At 43.3% G+C, this 19,760-nt stretch overlaps 1 protein-coding gene across 7 annotated transcripts in view; it reads left to right on the top strand.

Annotated features, from left to right (window-relative positions):
• LOC137618196 (phosphoribosyl pyrophosphate synthase-associated protein 1) overlaps positions 1 to 19,760 on the top strand; it is a 143,221-nt gene that overhangs the window by 18,589 nt on the left and 104,872 nt on the right. For 2 of the 7 annotated variants that reach the window (XM_068348284.1, XM_068348283.1), the window contains exon 3: positions 15,474 to 15,593. The exons of the other annotated variants lie outside the window; for them this stretch is intronic. In XM_068348284.1, the coding sequence (XP_068204385.1) occupies positions 15,474 to 15,593 (120 nt within the window). The remainder of the gene's footprint in view (positions 1 to 15,473; positions 15,594 to 19,760) is intronic. 7 annotated transcript variants of the gene reach the window in all.

The following is a 19,760-nucleotide window of genomic DNA, read 5'->3' on the forward strand; positions in this document are numbered from 1 at the left end:
GATAGAGCTCCAGGAGATGCAACATTCGAAGGTATTGCAGGAGCTCAGTAGCGAGGAGGAGGTGGAAGACGAGGCAGCCGCCTTTCTACGGCAGAAATCAAAGACATGTTAGAGAAGTGGCAGGAGTTTTCTAATTTTATGGTAAAGAGGCACCCAGACAAGTTGGCGTGTGGTCGTACGTTTGCCTATTGTGACGACACTTGCATGCGTCATTTTCGCAACATTTTGAAGGGGATACAAAAGCAAACTTCCATAGATAGGTTCCTTTTAAAATGGCCGTCATAAAGTGAAGGTGAAAGCGAGGCAAAAAGAGCCAACCCGGAAGAAGAAGAAAAGTAAAAAAATGAAAATAAAATTAGTGTAACGTAAGATTAACGTTTTATTTTTAAGTGTGTGTACAGTAAGCTAATTTCATTTAAGTTAGATTTAAAGTTGCTAATTCTATTTAAGTTAAATTTAAAGTTAAGGTTATGTTACGTAGTGTTACAAAAGTGTTGCATACCAAACGTGTTGCCGTCAAGTCTCTCTCCTCCCCGTCCTCTCTCCCTCCTCCTCCTCCACACACACCGCCGTTAGCCCCCATCGTCTGTCACGAAGGTAAGAAATCCATAATAATGTTACATTTTATTGAGCATCATAACCAGTTCATAGGTATTTGTTATTTTGTGAGCGTAGAATGTTAATTAGAACAATTAAAAACATGTTTTTCCACTGTAATATAATGTTTTTAGGGTATTTTTCAGAGGGTGGGAATGGATTAATTTTTTTTTCATTTATTCTTTATGGGAAAAATTAATCAGAGATAGGAGCAAATTGACACATGAGCTTGGTCCCGGAACGCATTAAACTCGTATCTCAAGGTATTACTGTATCATATGATCAGCGCCCAAGCCCCTTCTACACCTAAGCTAGGACCAAGGCAGGCCAGGTAATGGCTGCTTATGCTCAGCAGGTAGACCTATAGGCTTTCCCAAGCCCCCTGTCCCCATCTCACCAGGATGGTAAGGTTGCAGACATTAAAGGAACTAACAAGTTTGAGCACGACTCGAACCTTAGTTTGGCAGTCGAAGAGTTTAAAGAAGAAGTAGAAAGTGCAGACCTAAGTTCCTAATCAACCCTTTTCACCCATGGCCTTGAAAAGGGGCAAGAGAGACAAACAAGGACGATCCAGCAAGGGAGGGAATTCCCCCTTACCAGTCTACTGGTAAAGGGATGCTTGAAGAGCAGTTGGCTGAGGTGAAAGCTCCATGAGACCGAAACTTGGTCAGTCTCTGTACTCTCTCGCGCCCTCCTCTGAACCTCCATCCGACAATGGCAGATTCCTACACGAGGGAATCTGCAAAGGAACAGGCCCTTTGGGCTGAAGTCCAGACCATGTTAGAGAAGGATGCTCTCCAAGAGGTCCCGGAAGGGTCCCCAGGTTTTTGCAGTCGTCGTTTACTTCGTGTAGAAAAGGCGTTCCGAGGCTAGAGACCAGTAATCGATTTCTTAGCTTTGAACAAGTTCTTATAACAAACTATGTTCAAGATGGAGATGGCTCAGATGGTCAGGCAATCCGTCAGACCAGATAACTTCATTATATCGTTTGACCTCAAGGATGCGTACTTCCAGATCTCCGTTCATCCATCCTCAAGGAAGTTCCAGAGATTCATGCTAGGAAAGAGGATATACCAGTTCAAGGTGCTGTATTTCAGCCTTTCAACAGCACCCCAGGTGTTTACCTGGATCTTCACCCTGGTGTCCACCTGGGCCCACAAGAACGGTATTCGTCTGTTTTGTTATCTAGATGATTGGTTGGTTCTGGCAGACTCGAGAGACCCTTCTCCTCCATCGAGACAGGCTTTTTGCATTTTGGCAGGATCTGGGATCATGATAAATTATGAGAAGTCTCGCCTACAAACATCTCAAGAAATGGTATATCTAGGGATGAAAATCATGACCAGACTAGGCAAAGTTTTCCTGTTCAGGGAACGAGTAAAGAGACAGAGAGATAGCTCATGCCTTTCTCTCGCAAGACAAGTTGCTAGCAGATCTATGATAAAGGCTGCTAGGACACTAAAAAACTTTTCTAGAGAAGTTGGTTCCCAACAGCCGTCTACTCATTCTGTCTCTAGGTGGTAGTCGCAAACCTTTTGGTCTCAGCATCTAGGAGCACCAAGAGCAGAAGAGAAACCTTAGCTAGTGGGTATTGGACTCCAACCTGCTCAAGGGGGTAAACCTCTCTCCTCCCCCGGGTTTATTGCTCTTCATAAACGCATCAAAAGGAAGAAGGAGATCACTTGTTACACCTTACGGAAATGGCTGTCTACTAAAGAAGGTGATGAATGCAAGAGTTGATGGGAGAAGTACAAGAGGAAGGCCAAGGTTTGGGTGGATGGATGGAGTGAAGGAAGCTCTGGGTGATAGGAGGATAGATGTGAGAGAGGCAAGAGAGCATGCTAGAAATAGGAATGAATGGCGAGCGATTGTGACGCAGTTCCGGTAGGCCCTGCTGCTTCCTCCGGTACCTTGGTAGCAGCAGTAGGGGATTTAGCGTTATGAAGCTTCATCTGTGGTGGATAACAGGGGAGGGTGGGCTGTGGCACCCTAGCAGTACCAGCCGAACTCTGTTGAGTCCCTTGTCAGGCTGGGAGGACTCTCCTTTTTTGTTTCATTTATTTGATGTCGGCTACCCCCCAAAATTGGGGGAAATGCCTTGGTATATGTACAGTATATCCTCGAGATTGGTTGCTTTAAATCATCTGATGGTAAGATCTGCCGAGTGTGTTTACCTGTTTGGAGATGGGCTTGCGAAGAAAAAATTTATTTAATTTTTGTAAAATTAATCCTTGAATAGGCTGTTTATAATGAAGTTATACCAATAATGAATACAGTAGAGTAATAATGAATTTATTACTTTTATGTAAATGAATATAAAGTAAATTAATATAAAAATCTCAGAACTATTTACTTCTTATGGTGACCTTTGCCAACAGAACGTTACTCTAGTTATCTGAATTTAGTCCGATATATCCTAAGTTTGTAGTAACAGTGTCCGTTGCTGCGAGGTTCTCCCGTTTATTTTTTATGTCCCAGTCCTCCAAGCGAGGTGGAGTCGGGCAATGTCTAGGTTAAGTGAAGAGCTCAGCTCTAATTTTACGCCTACCTGGTCAAGTCACATGGCTTAATTCTATGCTAGCACCGATTGCCCAGGCCATCATCCTATAAGGATCAAGAGGTGTCAGGGTGCCCTCTACACAGCTTGTCACCCCAGGATAAACTTCAGCCAGTTAGTTTTAGGACTTCCACCAACCATGGAGTGAGTCTCCTACATAAAGAACGTAAGGTTTGTATATAGTGTCGGAACAAATGACAAATTTGGAGTAATTTGTATTTTTCCTAACTATATAAACCTGGAGCTCTTTAAACATAGTGTACTGTTCCCACCATCACCTTCCCCCAGAAGTCCTGCTGCAATTACAAAGTCACGGTTGTTTACTAGTGCTGATGTGAGTGGGGTGGCTGGTCTATGCCCACTACCCCTCTGCTAAATAGCGGAGGGTAGTTACACCTCGCAAAAGCTTTAACGGCTGGTTTCAGCCATTGGCGAAATAATAGTTCTACATAAAGAGCTTCAGGTTTGTATTGTCAGGAGGAATACAAATTATTCCAAATTTGTCATATTGTTTAGTCCTATATACACTTATTAAGCTTTCTAGATGCTTTGTAATTAGTGGAGAATTTATTTTTTATATTGAAAGCATTTCTGCAAAGAGGAAAGAATACAGTACTGATTTTTGTACAGTAGCTGCTACATTACATGTTAATCTGGCATTTTAATTGCAGGATACTAAGTGCTTTTCTTGATTTTTATGAAGAGAATGCAATTATTTTATGTACAGTATTATATTTTTACCATATTTGGTTTTCTTCATTTATGCTGTGGGGAAGTTTGTTTACATTTTTCAAATGAGCAAGGTGCTGATGAGTAGTTTTCATAATTTAAGTAATGATATCACACATAGTAACATACAAATATCATCATATTTTCATTTTCATCGTGTTGGGTAATAGTTACTAGATGCAGGAAACAAATCTTGTACTGTAGTTTATGCTTAATCTTGTTTTCCTCCTATCAGTTTATTGTTGTGTAGTTTGTGATTTTTATCAACTATTTATTGCTACCAATGAGTTGATTGTGCTCATGAGGCCAATATAAAATCTTCGTCATTAAGATAAAACACCAAAAACGTTTTGTATTTGACCCAGTTTAAGGTACTTTTTCATGTCGCATGATTTACATTTCTATTCCTCAAGGTGTGATTTTTTCTTAAACGCTCGATTTTCAGATTTTTCTAAATTTTTTTCCATGTAGTTTTTCTTCCTCTTTATAATCCTTGATTTTTAGCTGATGGGTCTCGAATTGCTTATGTTTTTAATATGGTATATTGAGATTCCTTTTATATATTTGTGGTTCATACTGTAGGGTAATAAATTTAGTAACTGAATACTTTGAATAATTTGAGTGTGATGGAGTCCAGTACACAGGATTAGTTGCTGTAGCAGCATATAGTGAGATTGTTACAGGTATGGAAAAAAATTTAGTCTCATGATTTCTGTTTAGTCAGGTTTTTCAGTTGCTGTATGTCCAAAAACTGTATAGGTATTTTATGGAAGTAAACAAAGAGAGAAATTTTCATAGTAGTGAAAAAGTAGAAAAAATTTTGAAAGATAAGAAAGCGACAAAGTATTGTATTATAGTGGGGAAAATGTAGATGTTAAAATTGACAAGAAATATATTAAGTTGTAAAATGATGGATAGAATATGTACTGTATGTACTTCGAAATATACCAAATGAAAAGAATCAATGTGATCTATAGAATGGTAAAATTACATGGATGATTAGAAAATTTGTCACAGAAGAGAGAAGGAAAGCTCTTGGGGAGGTGAAAAGTAGAAAAAATCAAGGGTCATCAGGATAAGTGGAATGGGACCAAATGAAATCTAAAATATGACGATGATAAGCCGTGGAAACTATGAGGCACGGCAGTAGAAAATATGGAGAATTACAGTCCTTAAATGGAATGGAATATTTCTGGTATGTTATGGAACCATGCCGGAATGTAATGAGTGATGCAACAAAAATAGAAATTACAGCCTTAATCAAATAGAAAGAGAGCCAGATTGCTTGAAAATTAATAAGATTTCATAAGGACAGAATCATGCAGCAGTTTATAATACCTGCTTTAGGCAAGAGGGCCTTGGCACCTATGCAGCAGAAAATAAAGGGGATTTTGAGCAGGTGTGAGTACCAGATGACAAATGTTAAGAGTGGCAAGGAACAGTTCATCAGGAACCTAATAGATGTGGAAGAGGAGGACAGATCAATAGTAATTTCCAGAAATTGATGTAAAAATGCCTTAGGTGAAGACAGATCAGGTGGACCACTTAGTAGGCATTAAGTGTGCTGCAACAAAGAGAGATGGGAAAACTCCGTTCATAGTTTTGTAAGTGAAGTCTCACTTAGGTATTTTTTTATTGATAATATTATTGAAGTGACTTTATAGACTAATTAATTTGAGCATTAAATTTTCATTTATAATCTCATTTTATACTAGTTGAAACTAGTGACGGTGGATTAATAATTTCCATTTTCCTTCCTTAATTTGAATAATCTTTGTATTTACAAGGAGGATTCTGGCCATTTGTAGTTGGAAAATTCTTATGGTAATAGGTAAGGCATGATACAGATAAATCATTAAGGAGCACTGTAGTGTTCATATGTAAATGTGTGACTATATATTGTATTGAGAGTAATTGTTGAGAGCACATTTACAAAGAATTAACACTAACACTAACATTAAGTTCAGTTGATGAAAAGTTGGTTTCCCTTGGGTTTAGTTTAAGCATTACTGTATTGTTATTTGGATATCCTAATGTGCTTAAGATTGCTACTGTATGTAAATATATTATCTTCCAAAACCAAATACAAACCCTTTTGCTATTTATAGGGATTATACTTTCGGCAAAGCTGGAAGACTAGCCATAAGACTTTTTAGTGAGGTGTAACTAAGAAGCGTGCTAATTAGTGGATGGTTTAGGAAGGGTAGCCAGCTAACCCGTTCACTCACACATTAGTGTTGTCCCATCACTTTTACTTTTGGCTCGGCCGAGAATGAATGTTACTGCTCTCCTCCTCTTCAACTGTTTTAACTTGCTATATGACTAATTCTTTTTTGGATTTTTTTTTCACATGTGAGCTTCTTTATTTTTGCTGTCCATCATGCAGACCTGTCCGGGAACTGAAGGATGCTCTTGCGGGACCTTCACATCCTCCACCGAGACCGACCACCATTCGTTATGTCCGGCCTGCCGAGAACGGTGTTGTACGCAGGATGACACCTGCGAAGAATGCTGGGAGTGGTCATTCTCCCAGTAGAGAGATTTGAGTGACGGTGCTTCAGGGTCTTCCTCAAAATTGAAGAAACCTCGGACGTCTTCCTTTACCCTCCGATCTCTTCCTGAAGCTTCTGCTCGATCGATCTCTTCTGAGGAACGGTTGAACAGGAGTGTAGGCCAGTTAACACCAGGTCAACCCCGGGGCTCAAGAGACAGTGCTGCTTTCCCTAGTAAAGCAGCTCTGCCCCTTCCCTCGGGGGGAACTTTTTCGATTTCTGATGTTTTGAAGAATTGGCCTTCTCTGGGTGTCACCAGTCCACCTTCGAAGGAAGTGCTGACGGAGATTCTACTGCTGGGTGTCGAGAATAAATTGACTCCGGCCTCTTCACATAGAAGCTGCTTCGCTGAGGATTGCTGAGCTTCACGCCCCTCGAGTGTCTTCCGGCCCTGCTGCTGGCGTTGTCCATCTTTTGCCGCTGCCTGCAGCTGCTGCCGTCGCTGAAGACTGCGTTCTTCCCCCTGGTAAGTCCTCTCAGCTTTAGGGGGTGGGAGCAAAGTCTGAGGCATGTTTCTCGTGCTGGTGGTCACCTCCCTCATTCTTGAGTGAGGTCCTCCCCTGATACTCCATTGCAGAGACCTTCCAGATGTTGCCTCGCCCCTCCGCAGATGTCCTGCCCTTCGGACTATGACTCGCCTGCTAAGGAATATTGCCACCAACGACGATTCACCTCGCCACCTCCTTGCTGGCATGCTGTTGACAACCGGAACCCTCGCAGCCATAGGGATCGCTGCTTCTCATCAAGGGAACATGTCCTTGCTGTAATTCTAGGCGTTCTCCTTCGCCCTTCGTCAGGAGAAGCTACACCTATGATCCAAGGGACCGATGATCTTCACGATATTCTCGGCTGTTCGTGATCGCCACTCGCCAAGACGTGATCGCCACTTCCCAGTTCGTGATCACCACTCCCTAGCTCGTGATCATCACTCTCTTGCTCGTGATCTTCACTCTCCAGGTTCTCGTCACTCCCTACCTCGTGATCGTCACTTGCCACCTCATGATCGTCACTCGCCGGCTCCTCACTGTTCACCAGCTCCTCGCCGTTTGCCAGCTCGCAATTGTCACTTGTCAACTCCTCCTTGTTCGCCAGCTACGCGCCACTCGCCAGCTCGCGATCGTTACTCGCCAGCTCGCGATCGTCACTCGCCAGCTCGCGATCTTCACTCGCCAGATCGCGATCGTCACTCGCCAGCTCGGGATCGTCACTCGCCAGCTCGCGATCGTCACTCGCCAGCTCGCGATCGTCACTCGCCAGCTCGCGATCGTCACTCACCAGCTCGCGGTCATCACTCACCAGCTCGCGATCGTCACTCCCCAGTTCACAATCGCCACTGGAATAAGAGCCATCCTTCACGCGAGAACTCACCGGTTCATGTCTCACCATCAACTTGCGATCATTGCTTTCCTGCTTGTCCTGAGGAGGTTCACTTTTCTGTTTGGTTATACCAGTTTGCTCGTCACCTTCAGCCTATGCGTGAACACTCGCCACATTAACTCACTGAGCCCTCCAGACCGTTGACGAACAATCCAGCCCTTATGCATGTGTATGAAGCATACTCACCCAGGTCTAGGTCAGCTCCTACTTAAGAGAGAGCAAGAGGCCATACCAGTGCCTATCATCCCAGGTAAAAGACCTAGCTCTCCTTCGTTTCAGGTACCGAGGTCACGATCTCCAAGGAGGCAATCATTGAGATTGCAAGGTTCCGGAATTCCTCTCTGTTCAAGTGTAAAGACGTCGAGCAGGAAGTGGAGAGATAGGGAAAGTCTAACTAAGACTCCCTCCTCCATAAGGTCCTGACATCCTGGCCTTACAGACCACCAGCTCCTCTGCAAACCCGCCAACTTAAATCTTCAACCAGCAAATCGGCAGAAAAAGTGAAGGTGTCTAAGAAGCCCTTTCCAGCCAAGGACAGGAAAGGCACCAAATCCTCCCATGGAGGGAGACAACCAAGAGGTGGCTGCCACATCCGCAAATCCTAGGGTAGCCGTTCCCCCTGCTTTTCCACCATTGGGGGATGCCTACAACGCTGCTGGAACAGGTGGATGCAGTTCGGGCCCAAACCCTGGACGATCTTCGTGATTTGTTTAGGGTATTGCATCCTGTTCATTTCATCTCTCCCTCCACGGATCAAGACTCCAGTGTTGATCAGCTCCTCTGTGATGGGATCAGCAAAGGGACTGGCTCTTCAGGCCAAAGTCCAGACCATGTTGGAGAAGGGCGCTCTGCAAGAGGTCCTCGACGACTCCCCATGCTTCTCCAGTTGACTTGTGAAAATTGTGTGAGGAGGCTGGAAACCAGTCATCGACCTCTCGGATTTGAACAAGTTCTTAGCACAAAGTGTCGAACAGACTTTGTGCAGTATGGAGACATCAGACACGGTCAGACAAGCGGTAAGACCACAGGACTTCATGTGCACACTGGACCTAAAATACGCGTACTTCTAGATCCCAATCCCTCCGGCTTCAAAGAAGTATCTGAGATTCAGTCTGGACAAAAAGGAATACTAGCTCAGGGTTTTGTGCTTTGGTCTTTCCACAGCACCCCCGGTCTTCACAAGAGTGTTTGCCCTTGTGTCATCTTGGGCTCACAGGCTCGGCATCCGTCTCCTACGTTATCAGGACGACTAGCTGATCCTAGCATACTCGGTGGCAACCCTTCTTCAGCACCGAGACAAACTTCTGAGGCATTGCCAAGATCTAGGGATCATGGTAAACCTTAAGAAGTCACCCGTGCTTCCCAAGACTGGTATACCTAGAAATGATTATAGACACCAACCTGCACAAAGCCTTCCCATCGGACGACAGGGTAGTGAGACTGAGGAAGGTCAGACCTTTTCTCAGACGAGAAGAGCTCCCAGCCCAGAGGTGGTTATGTCTCGTCGGACACCTATCATCTCTGGCCCGTCTAGTTCCCACTGGCTGCCTCAGGATTCGATCTCTCTAGTGGAGGCTTGAGTCCGATTGGAATCAGGCCTTCGATTCCCTGGCCATTTTGTTCCCCATGGGACCAGAGGAACGAATGGACCTCAAGTGGTGGGTTGCAGACAAGATCTTCTTGCCTTTCCCCCAGTCTTGATGCGATGTTTAAATGCATCAAAAGAAGGGAGAGGACCAACGTGCTACACCACATGACCCCAGGTCTCTGGCCAGAGTCCGAAAAGTTCCTTTACGTGATCTCTGGAGATGAAGGACGTCTTTTTGTTCCTTCAACAGTCCATCAGTTCATGGCGGTCTACTCAGTGGAAGTGACAACTAACAACAACACAGCAGTGGCTCACATCAACAAGCAATGAGGAACTTGTTTGCAGCCCCTATCCCATCTTACAGTAGCAATACTGAAATGGGTCAAAGTCCGCCTGATACCACTATCAGCGCGCTTCATTCCAGGCTAGAGGAATGTGCTTGCCGATAATCTTGGCAGAAAATCTCAGATAATGTGTACCGAATGGTCTTGGATCACCTTGTAGCCTACAAAGTTCTGACTTTGTGGTGTTCTCCAACCGTGCATCTGTTCGCAATGCCCCTGAACTTCAGGCTTCCGCTGCTCCCCAGTCCCATACCCCAAGGCTCTCTGGCAAGATGCATGTCAACAACAGTGGGGATAATGACGTTTACACCTTTTCCCTGTTCTGTCAGATGAGAAGGGTACTCAACAATTCCGGAACATCGGTCTGCCTCTCAAGGACTCTCATAGCTCCACTATGGCATCATGCGGAATGGTTTCCGAACCTTCTGCAGCTCCTGGGGAAGCCTCCAAGAGAACTCCCTCCACGTCACAATCTATCAGATAACCGCACTTCGACATCTACCACAAGCAATAACTTCGCTATGACTGCACGCCTGGATACTACTCTGCACCTCCTCCCTCTGAGAAGATTTTCGTAATAAGTTGCAAAGAGGATGTCTGGATATCTGAGGAAATCCTCAGCAACAGTTTACCAGGTAAAGTAGAACGTCTTCTGTGGTTGGTGTCATGAAAAAGCGTACAGTATCTCTACATTCGATGCCACTATTCCAGCAATAGTGAAATCCTCGTGTATTTGCGGGAGGAAAGACTACTGTCAGTTTTGCCAGTGAAAGGCGATCACTCAGTCTTGAGCCTCGCCTTCAAAACTGAAAGGAAGGGACATCCCCTCATCGCTAGATCTTTCCTTACTCATACAGACTTACAAACTTGCATTTCCTCATTTGGAATTGAGACCCTCTCAGAACATGGTTCAAGTTCTCCGGTCTCTAAGGAGACCTCCCTACGAACCACTACACTAGGCAATAGATCTTCACCTGGCTTAGAAGACAGTGTTCCTACTTGCTTTGACTGTGGCCAAACAGGTCAATGAACTTCTTGGTTTCTCATTCGACATCGCCCATTCAAGGAGAGGAGGAGAGGCAGCGTTCAGTTTCGTTCCTGAGTTTGTTGCCAAGACGCAGTCTCCAGAGGTAACGGATCCTAGATTCGACCCCTTCCGGACAACGAGTCTTCTCTCTGTAACTGATGATCCGGATCATCTGTGTTACTGTACCCAGGGAGAGGTTGGAGACTCTTATCTTAAGAGAGCAGCAACAGCCCACCCGGGTGCCTTCGCTTGTCATCAGCACCGGGAGAGACAAGAGGAGAATCACCAAAACACCATCTCCGCTGGATTCACAGAGTCATCAATTACGCTGTGAATCCAGATCTCCTCCAACATGTTGACCCACGATGTTAGGGGCATAGCTACGCCCCTGGCCTTCAAAGCAAATTACTCTGTGATGCAGGTTCTACAAACAAGGATGTGAATGCGCCAGGCGACTTTCGCAACCCATTACCTGCAAGACGTTACCGTGACCCACAGGAACTCTATACGATCTCCATCGGTCCTGTGGTGGCTGCACAACAGCTGGTTGAATACTGTACCTCAAGCTCCTTATTGGACAAGTTGTAGAAGGTTGAGGGCACTGTTACCCGGCTTTAGTGTGTGTAACTGAAAAGGAATGACTGGCTCTTCTTCTTTTCTTCATCCTCCCCTCTCGAGGGGCAAGCAACAGCCTGGGTTCTCTGCACAAGCTAACCTCAACCACTGTGGGTAAACCATGCTCCCTTGTTTACCTAGTATTGTGTCAATACTGTTGCGTCCCCATACCCTAGCGAGGTGGTATCGGGAAATTCTTGGTCCAACAGTTTTTTCTCCTAGGCCTCGGAAAACCTTTTACGTTGACAGTCACATAGTTTTTCTCAACACACAGCTTGTTTAGGCCGCAGACATTGCGTAGCAAGGTTTAGCGAGTTGTAGGGACTCCTTATTTTTGGTACCTACCAATTCAAAATGAGGAGCACCCGGGTAGCCAAAAAGCCAGTTTGGCAGGGACGTCCACCCTCCTGATGGCTGAGTCACCCTTAACACATAGCGTAGGTTTGTATTCCAGTTACGGAACAAATGACTAATTCAGAGATAATTTGTATTTACAAACTTATACAAACTTACCTGCCAACCCTATCCCCCTTGAAGTCCTTCCTCCAAGCAAAGTGAGCTCAATCACAGGTGTAAGAGTGAGAGGGGTAGGGAGCTAAACCCCCCCACCTCCCCGCTAACTAGCGGGATGGGTAGTTAACCCTCGCTAAATTTTAATGGCTAGTACTTTTAGCTTTGCCGAAAGTAATAGCCCTAATAGATAGCTAAAGGTTTGTACAGTATATTTAGGAAAAATAAAAAACATCTCTGAATTTGTCATTTTAGGTATATGCACTATATAAGTATTGGGGTTGTGATGAAAGGGATTGTAATTTTATAATAAGATGAGTGTTTCCGTTCAAAATTCGTAATCATATAGGGAGTGTCCTTCTCTTATCCCCATGACCTTGCTTATTTTACCTAGGGTTCCCATAAAAGGGAGCTGTGAATGCATACTTATTTAGAGGGAGCAAGAGCACCTGCGCTGTGTGAAGTATTCTTTTCTGCAGACACGAGTCTGGCGACCTTCGTATCTGAAAAACATGGAAATTAAAGCATATACAAGTACTATATGTACAGTAAAACCTGAGAGATCAAATGCCCCTGAACTCTAACAACTTGTTGATCGAACAAAATTTTTTAACATTTATTTCCCCAGATATTGAACATTTTGAAAGAACCTGTATAGACTAAGACAACAGAAACTGAGCCAGTTTACACATAGCTTTTGCCCAGTTCAGACCCACAAAACATTCCGGTATCCTTTTTTAATTTCTTTTATGTGTTTATGTGGCTTTTGTTTAGTCATACTCAATGGCAAAAGAGGACATGTCTTCATAGAAGGAGTAGGGAAGTGATCATGTCTCTTGTTCAGGGATAAAGGAAATGATGGCAAAATGAGTAGTTTCACAATTTTGTTGTAAAATAAAGTTCCTATAAGGCATTAGCTAGAAGAGCATGGGATTTGTATAATGATAATGCACCAAGTCATTTCAGAAACAACATATAACAAAGGCAGAAACAGTCCTTGCTTGAACAGGTAGAATTAACATCATTAAGTGAGGAATTTTTGAATAAGATTAAGATAACAGGAATTCAAGTCTTGGTTGTCACTATTTTTGTTTTAGATAATGTTAAATAAATCGGATTTAAATTGTGGTCAAATATGCCAACGATTAAGTAAGTGTATGTTATGACTTTTGAATCATACAACGTTGTTAGACGTTATGTCTCAGCTTCTTGAAACATGGACGGACTTTAGCTGTTTACTCTTCCCAGTATTAAGATTTTATATCCCCTTTTAATCAATAATAACTTTAGGATTCTATGCTTTGCATCTTGATACACAGGCCCTAGAGCATGGGAAACAGTATTTCTTTGGTATTTATGTAGCATTGAATTCCCTATTTTAGCCTTTCACAGAAAAGAACCCCGAAAGGCAGTTACCCAGTTTTTATGGAGGAGGGACCACTCTCCTTCAAGCAACACAACACTAAGACCTCCCCCCTCTTCTCCATCTTTCACTCAAGCTTTCCTCCACTCACCTTATTAAAGGTGCAGTGAAGTTCCCTGTACTTTTATTCCATATTAATTTATTCTAATGTTTTGTTATGCTATATTGTTATTGTATTTTAATATGGGATACTTTGTGTAAAATGTTGCACAGTAGGAGCACCCTTTATTGGGGAACCTATTTTTTACTATTTTCATTAATTTTAAGGGGAAAATTTGGTGGATGAAGATAATTTGGGAATGAATTTTGCTCAATATCTGAGGAATCACTGAACTGTTAGGTAAAATGCAGTAGTCATGAAAATTTTTTTGGTGTAGGTACTGAACTTTTATGGATGTTGTAACGGCCCTATTTAGTTATGTGTTGTGTTTACCAGTAGAATAATTACTTTAGCTTTTGAACACAGATCTTGTCATTTTTGTGTATAGTGTACTTTTTACATGCAGTCAGACCTTAACATTTTCATACAATAGATAACAGACACCACCAAATTTTGTGAAACTGCAAATAATTGATGCACCTTTCAGGCACTATGACTATAAAAAAACCCTGTGTAATTCAGTCTCTGATGAAAAGATAAAAGTAATAATATTCATAGTTATATAACCCCCAAATACAGTACGTGAAGGTATTCAGTTATACCAAATATAGAATAAAAAAAATATTATTAGACAAGGGCATGAAAATTCATTTACATCAGGATCAGTATCAACTGGGCTTTATTAAGTCTTATATAATTTAGTTATTTTTTTCTTTTCAATTACTGTGAATGCACCTTAACTTAAAAGACATTAAAAGATTAAGTTATTTAAAAGCAAATATAGCACATCATACAGTCAGACCTTACCATTCATGGGAAAATGGTGGAAAACCAAAAATGATTGATGCACTCAATGATACTTCCTTACCCTCTTATTTCCTTATGTAACTAGAAAATACTTGTGTAGGCTATATCAGCCTTGAGAAAAAAGACAATATTGATAGTATTCATAGTTTTATAACACCATATACAGGAATGCATTAATTGGTATATACAGTAACACCAAATAGATAGAACAAAGTTCCATTGTTATACAACTGCTTGAAAGTTCAATTACATTACACTATCAGTGTCAGCTATCTTCCTAGTGTTGTATAACTAAGTAGGCTGTGCTGATTTGGGTCTTATATAACTATATGCCATTTTTTTGCATTTTCATGAGGTGCATTCACAATTTTATAAGTGTGAGTGCAACTCAAGAGAGAGGACATAAAAGCATCGATTTACATAAAACTAAATACTGCTCACCATACTCTGTTACATATCAAGGGAAAGGAAGTTGAGACTGATTCTCTACTGATGTACAGTATAAGTGAATTTTCATGCTTTTGTCTAATACTATAATGAGTTTTTTTTATTCACTTTATATTGCTTTATGGAATTCCAGGGACTTCCTGCAAATGATAAAATAGGGGAATGGTAAGGTTTGACATTACTCATTATATGACCCTTATGTAATACTGTAAAGGTTTTGTTGTCTTTTAAATTAAGTCCCATTATGTATTTGGTGTTATTTGATTGTGAATAAATACTATACTTGAATATTGCATTATGGAAATCAGGATGCCTGAAAACTTTAAATCAATCAATCAATCAACCATGAATGATCATATTTGCGAATATTAAATATGTAAATGCTAAGGTCTGTCTATGGTAATCTATGACTTGTTCTTCGTAATGTTTTAAATTGCTTGAGGTTTATTGGTAGAAATTCTGTAGGAAATTTCTAGGCAGTACTGCACTTGAATGGTAATTTTTTGCTTTGGTAAATCTCAAGATTTTATTCTTACTTTCAAATTAAACTAGGCCAAGCCTGAGCTCATTTAAAACCAGTGCCTGCTTATTGGTTTTATTATCTGTAAAAATTGGACTTTATTTGCTCATTTATGATAAGAAATTTACAAGCCCCTATTGTGATATTGTGTAGTTAACCTTTTCCTGACATGATCGAGATTTCATGCCATTCTCTTCTCCAGAATATGGTTAAACATTTGGTTATATCTCAAGGTATTCTATATTTTTCTTTTTGTATTGGCTTCCTATACGATGGGCAGTCGACTGGGAAAACCCATGGGCAACGTTACTGTATATCACAAGAGCAATCGTGAAACCATGGTGGAAATTGGTGACTCCGTAAGGGGCCGAGATGTATTTATTCTCCAGACTGGTACTAAGTGAGTTGTAAGGTATCTTAGAAACAAGTGGAGCGTATAAGGGTATGAATGGTGCTGGCAGTATATGAGTTTTGCTGTTTTTTATATTAGGCATTTAATTATGACATGAGTCATGGAATGTTAGATTAGTTGCTAAATAGAATTTGTAGCAGTGCTATTTGTTTTTATCAAGTTTTGCAGGGTAATGTCTTAAAGGAGCATGTAAAGTTTTTATTTTTCATTTTCACAAGAATATAGCATGTATCCCTGAGCACTTCCACATTATACATATTTCAGTACTTTTAAATTTTTTATGAATGTAAGATGAAGGGTAGTGGGATTCACATTTTTTATCTCAATAACTAACAAAGTTAAAACATTTGATGGATATACAGTATGAGAACCTACAACTTTATGAACATTGTTACTTTGCTATACTGTATAGTGTAGCCAATTGAACTAAAATACCAGATTTACAGCTCAAGTAATCACATACTGTACTACTGACCAGTACTTGTCTCTGTACTGTGCTTATGAAACTCAAGATTTCCATCCTTATTGGAGTTGAGTGGTATAAAGTGATAGCTAACAGGGCATGTGGAGTCTTATTATTTTCATAAGAACCTAAGAGTACAAATTACTCATTAGTTAAATGCCATTTAAATAATCTCAGTTTTATTTTGGTGTAACTTAAACTTTCATAGGTAAACCAGTTCAAGAATTTAACATTGTGAAAGGGAAATTAAATGAGAGAGAATTTATATCTTATTCAAGAAATATACTATTTATTGTTATGAACTAGAGGAGGATTTCTCCTGCTTGCACAAATGCAATTATCCCTCAACTTCAGTCTTAGCTTTGCATTAAAAGCGAGACACCAGTTTTGATCATCACTATTAGAGAAAGTTTTACTCTGGATATTTAAAAAAGTGTTAGGACCGATCAGGTAAATATTTAAATTGTCTTGAAACTAGTATTTTTCAATATTAATCTTACCCGATGATCATGTAGCTGTCAACTCCGTTGCCCGACAGAAATCTACGGTCGGGATACGCCAGCGATCGCTATACAGGTGGGGGTGTACTCACCAGCGCCATCTGTGGTCAGGTACTCCAGTACTTCTTGTCAACAAGACCTCAATTTTTCCTCTGTCGTGCCACCGGCAAGACCTACATGGATACGCTGTTGATTTTGGAGTCTTTTGTTCACGATTTGGTGAAGTATTTGCTCTGAAATTTAGCCTTCGCTGTACAGGAAGCTTTAGCCTTAGCTTAGCAAGCTTTTGGTATTAATTTGATTCATTGGTTAACGATCTTTGCTTTACTTTGGAATTCCCCCTTTGACTAATTCTAAAATTCAAGATGTCTGACCATTCCCAAGTTCCTAAATACAGGCGATGTAGTGTTAGGACTTGTAATAGGCGTCTTCCGAAGGCCTCTGTTGATCCTCACACCGTATGTTCCAATTGTAGGGGAAAATCCTGTCAATTGGAAGATCGATGTGGGGAATGTGCTGGGCTTTCGGAATTCGATTTTAATGAATTCCTCAGATATACTCGTAGGTTAGAGAAGGAGAGAGATAGGAGGAGTTCTTCTCGCTCTTTGGATATTTCCTCTCCCCATGCCCCTCAACCTTTTCCTTCCCCTGTGGTGGTGACCCCCGAACCTGCTACGAGTGCTCAGCCTGCAATGGCTGTTATGTTGCGTGCCATTCAGGCTCTCGGTGATAAGGTGGAGTCGTTGGTTAGTGACCGCAATCAGCTCTTGGCAGATGTCAGAGAGCTGAAAGCGAAGAGTGCAGTGGGAAGTGTTAGTGCTAGTGCTGTGCATAGTGTCAGTGTCAGTGTTGCGCATGAGGATACATCTGTGCGTGCCAGTCGTCCTCCCAGTCCGGGACCTCTTGCAAGCTCCCAAGCCCAGGGGAGAAGCAATGTCGAAGGACCAAAGGGTTCGGCAGGCCTTGATCGGCGCACAGATGTATCCTCAGTGGTTGCGGACGTATCTGCTAAGGATCGTCCCTTCCACTCCCAGACGAATGAGCCCTTACATTCCTCGTCTGTGGAAGAGGTTTCCAGGAGGAAACGGTGGACAAAGGTCTCACGACCGCTCAAACGTAAGGTCCCTTCCGAGCTAGTCCAACGGCCCAGGTGTAGCCACTGCGTCAGTTCGGACTCGCCGCAGTCATCTGATGACTGCACACCTCCCAAGAGAGGTAGAGTGGTCCCTCAACAGGCCTCTGCTCCAACCACAGTAGACCCTAAGTGGTCCATGCTGCAGACTATGCAGTCTCAGCTTGCGGCTTTTATGCAGGAGTATCAGGCAGAGAAGGTTAACACCCCTCCTCCTGTGAGAGCTCCTCCACCGTTGCGCAGTCCTCACTGCCAGACGCATGTTCGTGCTGCACCCTCTGCTTACATGCGTGAGCTGCCGCATCGGGAGTTGCCGGGTTCCAGCACTATGCGGCATTCTCCTCAGCCCATGCAGCATGCTCTGCAGACCTTACAGCATGCTCCGCATACCATGCAACATGAGCCGCATTCCATGCAGCATGAGCCTCATACCATGCAGCATGAGCCTCATCCCATGCAGCATGAGCCGCATGCCATGCAGCATGAGCCGCATACCATGCAGCATGAGCCGCATCCCATGCAGCATGAGCCGCATCCCATGCAGCATGAGCCGCATGCCTTACAGCATGCTCTGCATACCACACCGCATGCTCCTCAGCCCACCGCAGACCCTCCCTCACACCGGCCCTCTGCTTTTGTTGTTGCCAGCTCACAGTCTGTCCAGCAGAGGCATGATGATGGATCCGCAGGTACGCATGCACCCGTTCTGCAGGATTCAGCCGTTCAGCTTGCTGCTCTGCCTTTGCCTCTTACAACTCAACTGTCGGGTGAGGAGGTTTCTGAGGATGAAGCTGCTCATCTAGATGATCCTCATTCTGATGTTGAAGGACACAAGTCTTCGCCACCCTCCTTAGACTTCCGCAAAGTCCTTGCTTTGTTCAGAGAGTTGTACCCTGAACACTTTGTGTCTGCAACCCCTCGTTCTCCTCCTTCCGAGTTTGCTCTGGGCATGCAGTCTACTGCGCCTGCTTTCACCAAGCTTGTTCTCGCCAGATCATCAAGGAGAGCTTTGAGGGTTATGGGGGATTGGTTGCAGTCCAAGAAGCAACTGGGAAGGACCTCTTTTGTGTTTCCTCCTCCCAAGCTGGCTTCTAAGTCGGGCGTCTGGTATGCCACGGGAGAGGAACCTGGCTTGGGGGTTCCTGCCTCTGCCCAGGCCGACTTCTCAAGTCTGGTTGACTCTCCCCGCAGGTTGGCTATGAGACGTTCGAAGATCTGCTGGTCCTCTTCAGATCTTGATCACATGTTAAAGGGAGTCTTTCGTGCCTTCGAGATATTCAACTTCCTCGATTGGTGTCTGGGAGCCTTAAGCAGGAAGACTGCCCCTTCTGACAAGGACTCAGCCATGCTGATCATGTCCAGCATGGACAAGGCAATACGGGATGGGTCTGGCGAGCTTGCGGCTTCTTATGTATCAGGGGTCCTCAAGAAAAGAGAACATCTGTGCTCCTTCTTATCTGCTGGTATCACCCCTTGCCAGAGGTCAGAGTTACTGTTTGCTCCTCTTTCCAAGTGTCTGTTTCCGGAGGAGTTAATTAAGGGGATGGCTGCCTCTCTTCTCCAGAAGGATACGCATGACCTCATGGCTTCTTCTGCACGTAAGGCTAAGACCTTACCTTCCGTGACTAAACCTTACCGCCCTCTAGCAGTTGATACACCTGCTTCCAGGTTCATCCCGCCCTTTCGTGGCAGAACCTCCAGCAGAGGAGGTACCCGTGCAGACAGTCACCGTGGCAAGTCCAAGAAGGGTTCCAAGTCCACAAGAGGCAAGTTTTGACTGCCTTCCTCTCCAGACAGCTGTAGGAGCCAGACTCAAGACCTTCTGGCAAGCTTGGGAGAGCAGAGGTGCAGACGCTCAGTCTGTGAAGTGGCTGAGGGAGGGATACAGAATCCATTCTGCCGCAATCCCCCTCTAGCTACATCTCCCATCAACCTCTCTCCCAACTACAAGGAGAAGGACAAGAGGCTAGCGTTGCAACAAGAGGTGTCGCTCTTGCTACAAAAGGAGGCAGTGGTCATAGTCCGGGACCATCAATCCCCGGGCTTTTACAACCGTCTCT

Source organism: Palaemon carinicauda, chromosome 24 (genome assembly GCF_036898095.1).
Source record: "Palaemon carinicauda isolate YSFRI2023 chromosome 24, ASM3689809v2, whole genome shotgun sequence".
Lineage (NCBI taxonomy): Eukaryota > Metazoa > Arthropoda > Malacostraca > Decapoda > Palaemonidae > Palaemon > Palaemon carinicauda.